At 40.5% G+C, this 15,636-nt stretch overlaps 1 protein-coding gene across 4 annotated transcripts in view; it reads right to left on the bottom strand.

Moving 5' to 3' along the window:
* The window catches only part of ARHGEF28 (Rho guanine nucleotide exchange factor 28), a gene marked incomplete at its 5' end in the record, with an annotated part of 260,851 nt that overhangs the window by 130,149 nt on the left and 115,066 nt on the right, over positions 1-15,636 (bottom strand). Inside the window, one exon of one of the 4 annotated variants that reach the window (XM_082652389.1) lies at positions 2,015-2,099. The exons of the other annotated variants lie outside the window; for them this stretch is intronic. Within the exon in view, the coding sequence (XP_082508515.1) occupies positions 2,015-2,099 (85 nt within the window). Of the gene's footprint in view, positions 1-2,014; positions 2,100-15,636 lie in introns of those variants that run through there. 4 annotated transcript variants of the gene reach the window in all.

Genomic DNA, 15,636 nt, shown 5'->3' with positions numbered 1-15,636 from the left:
TGAGTTTAGTTTATACATGGCTATGGTATGACTTTCTGCTGTAGTTCAAACTGGCTGCGCTCCAGCTTTGGATTTCAAAGGAGAATGTGATTAACGCATTCCCTACAGCTCCACTGGACTCTCAAGGTTCTCCACTGGCCTCCTAATCATTAATCCCACATCTCTCCAGGCTGTTAGGCTACCTAACGAGGCCTCCCTACAACATAGGCATCCAATCTGCTAGCCAGGCAATAGAAACACAAAACTATATAAAGCAGGTTATTCCCCAAATTTAACTGGATGAGAATTAGCACAAAGATTTAGCAGTCTTACAGAACTGCTACCTGCCCTCAAGAATTTCTCCATGTACAAGAACTAATAATATTCACTCTAAGGAATTAAGGACTTCGTGTATCTCCCCTCTCAGAAGTCATTTAAAAGTTTTTAAAAAATTATTTGGAAACAATTTCAAACTTCCAGAAAAGTTGAAAGAATAAGAATAGCACAACGGACACCAATACATCCTCTTTACCCAGATTTACCTATTGTTAACATTTTACTCCATTTTCCATCTGAGTCTGAGCTTGCTTTCACATGCACACATTTGTGCGCCCTATAGATCCTCCCCTCCCCCCGAAACAATTAATGGTAAGCTGCATTTATATCATGGCCCTTTACCCCCAAAGAAGAAGCAATTACATTTTAAAATAGAATATAAGGAAAGTAGAATGTTGTACAAATGTGTTAAGTCCCCAGTGATAGAATTTCAAGAATGGCAATGAATAGCGTGGGAGATTTGCTCAGGGCGAGGCTTTCTACTATCCCTAGAGAGTCAACCCACTGTATTCCTGGAATCAGCCTTGATCCCAGCCAAGAGCAAACACACACGCACGCGTGCGCGCGCACACACACACACACCTCCATTTTATTTTAGAAGGAAAAAGAAGCCTTGAAATGAAACAGGTACAGTGACGACCGCCAGCTTCCATTTTTCTCCAGGTAAAGCACAGGGTGATACGGTTGGTCATTCTGTTCTCAAGAGAGAATTCTGCTCCCCCAGGACAAAGCTACAGAGGCGGCCCACTTTCAGAAACACCTGTTCTGCTTATAAGCTCACAAAAATGTTTCTGTTGGAACTAAAAACATAACCACATAAAGTCCCTCTACAACACAAGAAAGGGCTACTCACTACCTTTCTAGTTTTGATAAACAGAAGGCAACAATCACCATCTGCTGGGGATGGTGCACCAGATACTCAGGGAACCTCCGCTGTTCCCTAACACCAACTTGTCCCTTGGTTTCCAAGACCTGCACCACAAGAGTGGGTTGCAGGTGAGGGGGAATAAGCAGCGTGAAGCCACTCCATTATTATCACGCTGCAAATAAATAGCTCTTCTGCCTTTGGCAGTAAAGCGTTTTGCATACTTGGTAATTACCGTTAATAAACTTTTTAATATGTGATTGCGTCCCCTGGAGAAATAGAGGCTTTCTTATTGAAATTACTTTCTTAAAATCCCTTCCTTAGAGCATCTACAAAATCAAGAAAGTAGAGTAGAAAAGAAAGAATTTTGTTAGGTATAAAAAAATTTTTTTAATTAGCACACACTTGAAAACTAAAACACAAATGCAGCGGACACCCGGTACTAAGCGCACGCATAGTTCTCTGCACACCCCACAAAGACCAGACACATTTAAATCAACAAGACACTTTATTGTCAAGGTAACACCAAGGTAACTGAGCAAATGAATCCGAAACATTTACCTTGTACTAAACTCCCCCCTCTTTTTTTTTAAAGGAATAGCGCATGCACAATACAGCACAAAGGAAGATTTAAAGTGAAAGGAACACAAGAAGGATGAGTAGGTTTACCTTAGAAGTCTATCTATAAAATATTTATATTATAAGAGTTTTATAAAGACATGTATAAACATGCACTTATCAGAAAGAGTCTTGCAAAGCAACGAGGAAAAGAAAGGTAAGAACAGGAAGATGCCTGGTTTGGCTCTGGGGGTAGTAAAAGATCGCGCGATCTACCTTGTTTGGACGCCCTCCGTCGAATCTTCATTTTGGGGAAGGAAGGCCACGAGTAGTTAAAAGGTGAGTCCGAGTCAGAATCCATCTTTTTGTCTTGATGAAATCAACAGATTCAACAGCAGAGACTCAGGAAGAACTCGGACATCCCCAGCCAGGAGGCGAGTCTCCCGTGTGATGTAAAAGGAAGGAATGGGGCTGGGTGAAAGCTGCGAACACCGGGAGGGAGAGGCAATAAATGTTTTGCTTCCTTCAGGCGTTCAGGCATGTAGACCAAGAAGGAGGCTATAAATATGCAAGTCAAACTGGGAAAGTAAAAGGAGGCGAGCACAGCAGCTCAGAGTGGTACTGGTACACCGCAGTCCAGTTATTCAAAAGGTCACTGGGAGCAAATGAATCATTAACTCTCTTCTCGTTTGCTGGAAATGGAAATGAAGAAAAAAGGTAACTGCGAATTGAAAGAGAGCCGCCTGAGACTGAAGAAAACCCTCCCAATGCAGACGCCTGTTTTGGTCGGGAGCTAGAGGATCATTTCTCAGAAAAGCCACCCTGTGCAGCATGAGATAAAGGTTGAGGTTTATGCGTGTGGACAGCCAGAAAGCTCCAGTACACAGACAAATAAAGGCCGTCATACTCAGGGCAGGGATTTTTCCAGAGCAATCTATTCTTTCATACCATTGGCAGCTTTTCAGATCTAAGAGCCAAAACAACTCTGATAATTCATTTAACAATCCAGTCTCCCCATCCTTTTAATCCAAAAGGGCTTGGAAGCTTTAACTTTTAACCAGAATTGTACTTATTAAATTCATGTAAAGCCATCCACTTTACCGTTTAGCACAATTGGGGCGTTTCTTCTCAAATTGTCACCAAGTTTGGCCATCCGTCACAAGGAGCTGGGCGCCTTTGGGGCTCTGATCTAAACTCGCAGTCCATCTCAATGGAGCTAGCGACTAATTTACCACAAACCGACAGTTCTTACACAGTCTCCCTGAACAACTCGTCAGTAATTAGCATTCAGTAGAAGCCCATTACTGCCTCCCCATAAATCGTTGACACTGCTCAAACTTACTTCTCTAAACCCCCACCGGCAGGCGCACAGATACATGGGCCCTAAATAGCTCCAGCACGGCAGCCAGGGTCTGCAGCAGAAAAAAAGTAGATCCCAAGTCTCATACGGGAGTCTCTTTTAAGCATTTCTTTTCACAGAAGTATTGTCTTTTGTTTTGAGGGCATCTGACGGCCAAATAAACTAAAGGAGAGTGGAAACAGTGTGAGGATCCTTTCAACTCTGCAGACCTGGAACATGACAATATGTGTCTTAATTAACATTCATCTCTTTACTTCAATTATTTCAAAAATCGTTGGCACTCTCGTGCCATGCTGTGTGAGAAAACAGATGCATAACCTGCTCCCTGATAGCTAATCCTGTCTGATTGGGCTGGGGTTGGGTGAGGGGTACAGCTAGATGCGAAGGAACTCAGAATTACATACGTCACCTCTGTGTTCATATGGGTTGCTATGTAAATATAGCATACAAGTAGATCAGCTGTAAGCTATGTAATGACAAGCATCACAACTGAATTAAAACAAAAAATATATTCTCTACTTTGTGACCTTTTATTTGAAGAATAAGTACATATTTTTCTTACTCAGCTGGAGCAACTGTAAGGAAAAATTACTCTCAACTCTACTATCAGATAAGAGAGTTTTAGTCCATACACAACTTTCTATAAGAAAATAGATAAAATCTTGTGAATGGGTTTCCATTCATTCTCAGCTTTAGGACTTAGAACACTGTAGGCAGCTGCTAAATGAATGAATGATTTACACAGTTAAGTCCCAACCCGTAGACGAAGGATCTTTATATGACAGCTGTAATATTCTTAGTAAATATCTGCTAATTGAAGTGTGGATCTTGACCAAAAAAAAATGCTATGCGAACTCTGGTAAAGTGTTTAAATATATATTTGCATTTTATTCATCGTAACAGTGTCTACGTTTGCAAACAGCAGTACTGTTGGGTGGAGAAAACCCTTTGTTCTCTAAGGCTCCCTACAATACTTGGGGTGTGCACAGAACTCTTGCCTGCCTGAGAGATGTCCAGAGACCCTAGGAAGGGAACCTCCACAAGTGTAGACAAGCACCATTTGGAAATGAAGGTACTGGGTCAGGAAATACTGTTATCTTTCTCATTATCATGCAAAGTAAAGTTTTAGAGCCACTAAAGTTTTAGAGCCACTAAACCTGGGATAAATCCCAGGTCAACAAACTACTGGAGTGGGCTGCTCCTCTCTTAAGCGTCAGAGACAGGTCAGAAGACCTTCAGGACAATGCAGAGATATGAAAGAACTTTGTAAAATGCAGTTCTTGAGTTGAGATGCCAGGTAGGTGCATCTCAATCTAATTATCCCCAAAGCACAGTCCTTGTTGACCAATTCCATATCAACTGATTGTTGATATAGAAATTATTCTGGCAATAAAACTACTAGAATTACCCAACAAGTACACATGAGAAACCCAACAAGAGACTTTCCAATCTCACTTGCTTTATTATTTATTGACATGGTTTAAAGAATAAATTGAGTTTACTGACCAGCAGTGTGCACAGTTAACATAAAAAGTGGAGTATCAAATATTGCGTTGACAGTCTTTTTTTAGGCCAACTCGTTTTCTTACCAAAGAATTTCTCCTGAATATGGGTCATTTATCCTCCTTGTTTTCTACAGTAATTGAGTTTGTCCCAGCATTGGGTCAATGTGATTGCATTTAAATTAATTCAAGATGTTATTTACATCTCATTCATATTCAACGGCTTAATTTCTTTGCTTTCTCTGACAGGCTGATTGCAATTGCAGTTGGCAGAATTCAATGATATATCCCCAAGGCCACTTTCTCACCAGATATCATACAACCATGACAACATAAGAATGTAAATGATTTCATCAGCCTTACTGTGCCCGCTCTAATTAGAACATCCTTTACTTAGAAAATAACCTCCATAAAGTCTCAATTATCCAGGACACATGCTGTCACCTACCTCTCAACAATGATAAAACTGAACCTCCCTAGAAGAGTATTTATATTTCAAGTTAAATTACAGTACTTGTACAGTTTTCTTATCCTCCGATGGGATCCAAAATTCCTTGAGGACAAAAACTGTGTTTTACATTCATATTTTTAAGGAGCCTCAAGCTGAAAAGAAAAAGTACGGGATTTTGGAGACCTATATAGATGGTCGCCGGCTTATGATGGTTCAACTTAGGATTTTTCGACTTTACCGATGGTGCAGAAGCAACACGCATTCAGTAGAAACTGGACGTGGAATTCTGAATTTTGATCTTTTCCCAGACTGGCGATATGCCCTATGACACTCTGTCATGAGGCCGAGCAGTGTCAGCGAGTACAGATCCCAGTCAGCCACACGATCAGGAGGGTAAACACCCTCTATGCTTACAGCCAGTCTGTACCCATACAATCATTCTGTTTTTCAGTTTCATGACCGTATTCAATAAATTACGAGATATTCAACACTTTATTATAAAATATGCTTTGTGTTAGATGATGATGCCCAATTGTAGGCTAATGGATGTGTTCTGAGCATTTAAAATATGCTAGGCTAAGCCAGGACGCTCAGCAGGTTAGATTTATTAAATGCATTTGTCACTTATGATATTTTCAACTTATGATGGTTTTATTGGGGCACGACCCCATCATAAGTCAAGGAAGATCTATATATCTGGATTCTGTCACTTATTTACTTAGTGGTCCTCACCAAGTCACTCATACCTTCTGATCCTCAGTTGTTTCCTATAAAATGGGATATCTATACTTCAAAGAGTTGTAGGGATCAAATGAGATTATAACAGTAAAGAACATACGTTTTCACTAAGTTTTAGTTTAAATGTTAACTGTAAATAAAGTTTCCCTTTCATTATATTTCTCTCCTATATTATAGACACTGAAAGATTCTTATCTTTATCTCAAGAGTAATAGCTTGATTTTCAAAACAGAGACACGGCAAAATGAAAAGAAGTTCCAAGGAAATCATACTGAGACAGAAAGAGGAGGATTTGTTTTGCTTTTCTGCTCCATTGTTTGACCACCAGAGACTACAGTTTTTAACACTGTTAAACATGATTCTTGGGGAAAATAATAATAATAATCAAAAAAAATACAGACAAAAGGCAGCAGGACCCATGATGCAAGGACAAGCCTATCCTGGATAATTTCAGCCTAAACAGTGACAATTTCATGTAGTTCAAGTTCCAGCATTAGGTGAAAGTCAGAGATGATCAAAGTCTTCCTCAAAAACCTCTTAGAAGGCACCATGTCATCACTCTAAGTTCAACAGAAACAGTTCTTTGCTGGAGAACATCGTTACCTCGGTCGGGCACCAGAAGAAATGGTTGGCTTGGGCTTCCCTGGTGGCGCAGTGGCTGAGAGTCCGCCTGCCAATGCAGGGGACGTGGGTTTGTGCCCCGGTCTGGGAAGATCCCACATGCTGTGGAGCGGCTGGGCCCGTGAGCCATGGCCGCTGAGCCTGTGCATCCGGAGTCTGTGCTCCGCAACGGGAGAGGCCACAACAGTGAGTGGCCCGTGTACCGCAAAAAAAAAAAAAAAATGGTTGGCTTTCACTGAGAGGCCATGTTTTACAGAAAACAAAGGTCTTAAAAGCACAGCTCACATCCACGCGTAAGATACACTCACTGTGAGCCCCAAGGAGGGAAGCGCACATTCACGTCCAGCCTCATGCTCACTCAGGGCTGTTACACTCACTGAGTGTAGAACCACCTGAGGTTCAAATTATTCTTTTTCTCCCTATCTCCCCTCCCTGTTGTATTTTTTTAATAGAGCCTATAAAGTTGAATTCACATAAAATAGACATGAAGTAGGAGCATGGTACAATGGTGGTCATAAATTAGAAACCCAGGGTGCCACCATTCATAATACCACCTTACTTTAAAAATGAGAACATTTTTAATTCTTATCTACCTTAATTACCTTGATTTATTTGAACAAAAACTCTGCATGCCCCTCCGAAAGTTCTGATATGCCCCATTATGTCATCCTATTATCTAAGGGGGAAAAAACCCAGACACAACCTAGAAGTCCAACAAATGAAATTACCTGTATTATCATATACCCACATGTAATACAAAAAGAGAAAAAAATTCTCAAAAACACTTCAGGATAGGAAAATAATAGATTTTCTGACCAAAGTAACATATTAAAGAATTATGTTGTCAAAGCCTCCACCAGCATTTAGTATTGCTACAGATACAGGTTCTACTTAGCTGATTCTCTTAAGGAAATAAAGATCCTTGGTGGACCTCTTTTTGTCTTAAACACTGAAGTTCCTGGGCATAACCTGAAAGGAAAGAATTAGGACAAATTCACTAAGTTTTTCTGAATGATACATTATGAAGAATTTTGAATTTGTCCTGAAGAGGCAGCTGTGGATAGTAAATGTAAGGGTCCCTGGAGGTGGAAGAAGCAAGGTTATGGGCCATAAGTCTGGACAGAGAAAGGATGGAGGGGGAGGAAAGTATCTTGTTACAGCCTGAGGAGAAAAAAAATTCTTCATAGTAGGAAGAGCTGAGGCACCTAGGGAAGCAACATCTATGATTACATTTGAAGTTTTTTCTGATAATGTTCCAATTTTAATTTTTCCAAACCTTCGGAAAAAGTTTCTTACATGATATGGACTTATTCACAAACTTTTTTTTAAATCAATTTTAACATCAAAGTTCAACCTATTGTTCTATAGACTTTTACGGTCATTCACATGTAAATAAGTTAAAAGAGCAAAGAATTTAAATCGTTTTAATATAAGTGTTATCAAGCCTACAGTTCTGAAGCTGAAATTCACACAAAATGTGATGGATAATCCTGTTTGTTTGGGGTTTTTTTAAAGGGTGGGCTCATCTTGTATATGCTACTGGAGTATTGCTGCTTCTAGGCCCTCTCAACTGACACAGCAATGAAATATGTGTGTCCTAACCTAGGTATATACACGTACCTACAAATAGTTCCATACGCAACCATGTGTATCTATTTTAACTAATCATGAGTACATAGTGATGTCCACATCGCTCATTCATTAGCACATGGATCATTCTGGCCTCCTCCCCTTGCTTCTCTGTAAACTCCCACTCCAATAGTGAAAAACCTGACACCTACTCTCCATCATCCATTGACTTACTTATTTCCAGTATATATTAATAGTGGTATCAGAAATGTTAACCTGTACCCCTATGGGAAACAACTTTCTCACCTAGAAGACATGCTTATGTACAGTTTCTTTTGCTTTTATTCTTACAGACTCTACTCATTTCCAAAGTTACTGAGGTCTGCACCCTGCTCCCATCCTCTACAGTGAGGTTGTTTCCAAAGTTTTTAGTACAATTAGGTTGTTTTGCTACATTTTGCATTCCATCACAGGATCCTCCAACCTCTTAATTTTTTATTTGCACACACTGAAGTTTCCTCTCTGTGCCATAAAGTTCTATGGGCTTTGACAAATGCAGTGTCATGTATCTACCAGTATAGTATCGTAAAGAATATTCACCACCCTAAGATAAAACCCCACAATGACAGGAATATGAAGAAAGGACACAGAAGCCAACTGAAAGAGTCCCTCATCACCAAAGCTAGAACACTCTGAATAAAGTAGTACTAGATGACTACCCAAAGTGTAAAATAAATATCCATGAATTTATACTGACATAAACGACTGAATAAATAAGTGAGAGGGATAAAAATCTCCCATGGAGAAGAATTCCAAATAGTTTTAGACACTTTGCCCACAGGGAAGCATACAGATAACTCCTCATTCCTAAAGTGTGGGCTGCACATCATGACTTCCTTTCAAAGAACACGATATGGGAAGAGGAGTGGGGAAGAGTAACTTTACAGTGGAGAAACCTGACAAACGCTAGCTCTACCAGGTAATCAAGGTCATCATCAACACTGACAAGTCATGCCGATATTATATGCTATTGATATAATGTGATGGAAATGGCGCTTAGCCTCTGTGGTCTTCCTCCCCAAACCCATAACCTCAGTTTAATGATAGAGAAAACACCCCAAAATTACCAATGAAGGGACATTCTATGGAATACATGACCAGTATTCCTCAAAAATGTCAAGATCATCAAAAATAAGTCTGAGAAACTCTCACAGTCAAGGGGAGCCTAAGGAAACACAGCTGAATGTAATATGGTATCCTGGGACAGAAGAAGGAAACTAGATAAAAACCAAGGAAATCTAAATAAAGGATGGACTTTAGTCAATAATAATGTATCAAAACTGGTTCATTAATTTTAACAAATATACCATAATAATATATGATGTTAATAATAAGGGAAACTAGGGGAGTCTGGGGGCTGGGTGTATGGGAACTCTCTGTACCATCTTTGCAACTTTCCTGTAAATCTAAAACTGTTCTACAAAATAAAGTGTGAAAATGTGTTAAAGGATGGGGACAAAATGTAGACTCTATGTTCATTAAATATTTGTGGAATTCATGCTCAAAGAAAGTGTGCATTGCTTATTCAGATACGTAGAATTCAAGTCATGCATAAAACTACTTCCCTTTGCTTAAGTTCTGAAGTGAAGTTCTCATGTAGCTCTGAGGGAACTAATTAGACATTGAAAGATTATATGCTAAAAATAATTGTAATTTCTCAGAAACAAATAGTGTCACTTTGGGGTTAATATGTTCCTAAGAGTTAACCCTAATGAGGAGCCCCCATTGGACACTTGGGGGGTAGGTAAGTCTACTTCAGTTAGATCAGCAGAAACCTAATGGTAGATAAATTTCAAGAATCTGGATGAAGCCCAGCTCGCTTCCTCAAAGTTTGCTTCAAAATTCTGGACACCTTTAACTTCACTCTTGATTCTGTTTTTTGTTTGTTATTTTAAATGTTATGAAGAAACAAAAGACTATTTACCCCAGGCTCTCGTATTCAGCATATGATTGCATCACTTCTTTCCTATGCTTTACACGTATTCTTCCAAAGAATCTCATATTGAATAAGAAGAATAAGTTCTGTTGGATTTCTTGCCCGTGACTGAAGTAAGAGGCCATGTTTCATAAAAATGTCTTCCAAATTAGGCACTCTAAAAGTTACAGCAAATTGTCCCAATAAATTGATAGAGCTCGTACTGCCTGGCAATGAAAGCTAACCAGAATCTTAATTGTCCTAAAGTCCCTTCCAAGGGATTAACCACTGGGTACTCAGCAAGCCTAAACACACTGACACTGCAGTCAAGCCCGAAACCTAAGGATTCCCCTGTGCGGGCAATTCTTTCATTAACCGTCTGCACACACAGGTATTCCCAAGTGTTTCAACAAAAGAAAAGGGGACAAAATCCTTAAGTGGAAATTTAACTTTCCACAAAAAGCATTTACAAATACTATTTCCAGGATGTATTTCATATTTTTCGTTTGTTTCATGTTTTATAAGGTAGTTGTAGTTTCCTTAAGATTTTATACTTGTTTGAAATTTATAATGATTTGATTTAATCAAAACAGAACCTTTAGGGACAGAAGCTCTGGAATTATTCACTAAGCTGGTTTGTTCGGAGTTGAGGATCCTGTTTTGGAGAATGAAACATTTAGAGTTCAGAGAAAGAACTGTCATTTTTTTCCCCCTCCTAGATTACATTTCAGAAATTAAGTTGGTTTGTGACATGAAAGAAAAAGGTGATTTAGAATACACGACAGCTAGGTTGGTACTACTGTCAAACATCAGGCCTCCTTGTAACGCCCTATGACATTGGTGTAAACAACCGTCCACTCCCTTCATCCCGAACTGTGCACCTCTTCAGTCCAATAAATGAATGTGACCGCAAACTACAATCACTTGATTCCTTCTTAATGTTTAAAAATAACCTTTAAAGGTTTAATCATCTCATTTAGGTTCAAGTCTTTAGGAAACTTTCAATGAATTTTTTTTGTTTTTTACCTTTCCCACGGATCTACCATGATGTTGACGGGGATCATCATTAAAAGTCTGCAAACCTAATACAAATGGGCTTCCATGAATTGCTTTTGTAACCAACTGAGATAAAAGTAGAACCACAATGCTCCAATTCCCAAAACACTGAAAACCCAGTAAGTCAGAGTGATTTCAGCAGAGCAGCGCTCCCTTAAGGAGCCATGTCATGGTTCTCAACCTTGGCTGTACCTGAGAATCACCTGGGAAGCTTCTACAACTCCTGCAACACAGGCTGCACTTCAGGCCAATTAGGTCAGACTTCTGTGGGGGTGGGACCAGGGCTTCAGGATTGTTTGTTAAAGCTCCAAGGTAATTCCAACGGGCAGGCAGAGTTCAGATAACAGAGTACTTAGATTAATTAGCGACTCCTAATCTTAACTCACTTTTATTTTGTTTTTAAACACATTATTTGTGATCAAAAACTAGGCAGAACATTAGACCTATCATTAGACCAGACAGCTTCCTAGCCTTGGGACTTGTTTAAAAAAAAAAAAAAAAAAAAACATAAAAAATTATAAGAAAAGACGATAACATGAAGACATTACACCTACAATAAGACTTTAGTTCCTTCACATTTCCTTGTCTGTAGTATTATATTAACCTGAAAACCCCTAAGTTCTTTTTTAACTTACGGGATAAAAGTCTGTCAATAAATATTCCAATTGTCTAATTTAAAGAAAAATGCTTTATTCGCATTCCACAAGGAGAATTTTATCCAGAGAATGAAACCACAAATAGAAAAGGCGGAACACTCGTGATAAGAGAACCAAACTCAGCTTACACCACTCAGCAGAATTCCAGTAAGTTGGCAATTTCTTCTACCAAAACCAATTTTTAAAACCTCAACAACTGCAATAAGAAATTTTCATTGAAGTGAAGGAAAGGAATAAAATCTGAATCAGAACTTTTACAAATAACTGTGCATTCCGAGTGATCTTCTTGGGATATTTCTCCAGCCCCAGCCCCTTTATTTCAAAACTGAAACACTGGTAAGCTTTGGTTTGTGGTGGAAAGATGACCCCAAAAACAGAAGAGAAAAGAAGAAAATCTACCCAAAACTTTTACAGCCTGGGGCATAAAGAGAGACCTGCCAGAAATTAGGCTTGAAAACTTACTTTTCAGAAGGCTAAGAGCTCTGCTAAGGTTACTCCCTCTCCCTTTTTTTCCTTTTTTCTTTTCTTTCATGTTTCATGCAACAGTTCCGAGATCTCAACATAGATACACATGAGTTACGAAATAATCACAGCCGAAAGAGGACCAGCTTCCAGTGACATGGGTCCTAGATCTTAAGATTCCACATTTTGGACCTTGCTTCTGCAAATAAAGTTTCAAGATGTTTCCAAGCAACTTAAAATTGCTGTTTTATAAGGTTTTATAGCTTAGTAGCATCAATCCCATTTCCAAACTTTAAGTTAGTATAAGAAGAAAAGACTAACCTAATTAGTCCTACTTATTGGTGGTTTGCCAGACTAGCACTGTTGACTGTACCGTCTCCACCCAGCTCACCACCTAAAGCCATGGGCCTGGACTCTCCCAGACACACCCACAAAAGCAGATCTTGGATAAAGAGTTCCTGCTGCCCCTAACATTCTGTTCTGAGGGACTGTTCTTTGGATCTCCCAATCATTTCCTTCCAGTTTCCCTCTGGTGATGTTTTCCTAAGCTTCCTATGCGGGGTCTCTGTTTCTCTCTGTCTTGTCTGTGTCAGCTGGGTTGAGCACCCTGAAACACCTCACTTCCTACTGTTTGTTTCTGTTTCTGCTTCCTTCTCTTCCCGACTCATCTGGATGAGTTTTTCCGGTATCAAGTCAGGTTTCCTTTCACATCCAGCTTTGGTTCATCTGTCTCCCTAGCGCCCACCTTCCCAGCCTCAACACCCACTAAGAGGTTTTCTCATATTACATATAAGTAATGAAGAGTAACAGCAAGGAAGTGACCCAGGGCATTAACCAATAACTGGGATTCGAGCCTCAGCATGTACTGACAATTGGGCCACTCTGTAAAATCAACAATACATATTATAAAAAGGAGGGTTTTGTTTTGTTTTCCTGGTCGATAAACACTTGTGGAAAGAACCTATGACATTTTCCCTTCTTCATACAAAAGTAATCATAGAAAAATGTACAGCATCATTTTAAGCTACCTTCTAAAATGAAGCTTACTTATGGCATATAATGTTACGTGAATAAAGCAGGACATAGAATTCTATTGTTTACACGATCACAACTATGATCACGTAAACACACCAAAATTTAATAGTAGCTGCTTTGGGGGTGGCAGAATGATAGGGCTGTTTTTCTATTCTAAAATTTCTAATTTTTCTACTGTGAGCATTTATTACTTCTGTAATTACAAAAGACAAAACTAATTTATTTTTTCTAAGCGTAACAATATGACGCTTAGAACCTCCGGCACTTGCATCAAGCTCTCTCTCCGCCAGCCAAAGAGCAGATACGGCACCACTTCCGGCCCAGCACTTCACGGTACCGAGACTTCACAGGCAGGAGGAGGATGCCAGCCAATTTCACCACCACTGCCCCTAAGGTCTCTACCTCCCTACCACCTTCTCCCACGGGGAAAGTTAAACGTGCTCCGAGCTCTTGTCGTAACATGTCGGTTTTACCAGTCCTTCATTTTTCCATCCAAATGGTCATACAATACACAGCTTGAGCCAGTAAAGTTCAAGTCATCTTCAGTCCAGTGCAGGCAGCGGCTGATAAATGACTGCAGGAAAGTCAGTTTCAATGTGAGTGTCACTAAATCTGGGCTGTCCCGTACAACCTCACTCACACTTGAATATCACTTGCTGAGGGAGCAGGAGTGTCACCCTCCAGGGGCTTCTGTAACCCACCTGAGACACTGGCACTCTTGTTTCACAGTCCTCAGGCACACACTTAACTTTTAACTGGAAATCTGAATTTCTAATCAGGCACACGGCTTTATTTTTTCAGATTCAACCTTTCAAAAGAAGAGTGTGCAAGACGTTTCCGGCTTTGCCAATCCAGTGATGGCTTATGCATCTTTGTTTGCAGCTGGTATTCCAACGGGGCAGCCAAAGCTCACCCTCTCCACTGTATTTCCCAGAGGTTGTCCACGTTTCCCGCGAGATGTCCGCATCACTTCTCCCTGGTACAACAGTCACAGCTGCCCACTGTTGCGCTTCTATTCCTTAATCATATTTAGCCCCATATCCTTGAGCCAAATGGACCCTTCCTTCCTTTTAATTTCCATATTGACCCATTTCATTTACCTTCTCTTCTACCCTTTTCTCCAGATGCTTTGCCCTCTCCCCGCACCCTACCTGACCAGAATGTGAAGGCACTGCACGCTGAGGAGTCTCACTCTTCACTGTGGCAGCGACAGAATCGGACCCCAGCGCTCAACTCATACCCTCCCCTTTGAGCAAAAGGCCAAGCCCTCACAGTTATCCACAGAGAGCGGGGCCCTCACTTCTGGACTCACCATAAATGTAATCTTACTATCACTACGCACTACTGTGGTGGTTCGGGGGCGCCAGCTTGGATGAGGTTACCAGCTGTTACCCACTGGAGACTTTATTCTTCCAATCAGTAGTCATTTTCAGCATATAAACTAATGGTGAGCTGGTTCCTGATGCTCATGGGCCAACGACAGCAATACAAAGGGAGCTTACGCTGGTGCTTCCCTGTCCAGTGTCAAAAATAAAGTTCAAAGGCAGTCACACTGGTCATACGTCCCATGCTATATAGACATATGTGGTCATACGTCCCATGCTATATAGACATATGTGGCTACTCAGTCACACTGGTCATACGTCCCATGCTATATAGACATATGTGGCTACCTGGCTATATCTGAATAGCGCGGATACAGAACATGCCCGTCATCACAGAAAGTTCCACTGGAACGGCGCTGATGTCGTTTATGAGATCGCACTAAACTCACGTCACACCATTTTGAATAACACAAATCAGCAAAGACATATACCTCAATGCCACGTTTATCAGCACTTCCTTAGAGACCAAGCAGAATATAATCACATATAAAGTAGAACGGTTTAGAAGCGGCCACGGGGAAAAGCCATTTCCGGTTCCAGACACCAGCTTACCACCTAATTCTATTATGTTCTTTGCATAAAATCAGGTGACCTTTCCTAATCCACCAAGTTTAAATGAACAACAAAGCCAATGTTCGCACAAGGGATAACCATTCATAGACCTTCTCATAAATCACCGGATTAATGTCATACACGCTCGTCTCTCTCAAATTCTTTATCACATCCCTCCTCAGACACGACATTACTGACAAAACACCCCGATTAGGTCAGGCTACTGCAATGTCCATAACATGTGCCTTCTTACCCAGCAAGGATACCGGTTTGAGAACGGAGTGAATTTTTGAAGCCTAACATGAAAATAATCCTGCTATCTAATACTTTTAACAGCCAGCACTCCTCCCCCACCAGCAACCTGTCTCGGTAAACATTCTTCAAAGCGGACATTCCTGGGAGCATGATGCAATCTGGAGATGAGACATCCTGCATGCGTGAGCGGCAGTCGAGCTCTGGGCTTCAACAGCCCGCGACACTCATCCACGTGGGCACGATTGCTTTCATTTCTCCTTCCTCTTCCCCTCTTCTGGAAG

The sequence above is a fragment of the Grampus griseus genome (assembly GCF_964374135.1).
Source record: "Grampus griseus genome assembly, chromosome: 3".
In the NCBI taxonomy this organism is placed as follows: Eukaryota; Metazoa; Chordata; class Mammalia; order Artiodactyla; family Delphinidae; genus Grampus; species Grampus griseus.
Note: the sequence above shows the minus strand (reverse complement) of the source record. Positions and strands in the feature narration are given on the sequence as shown.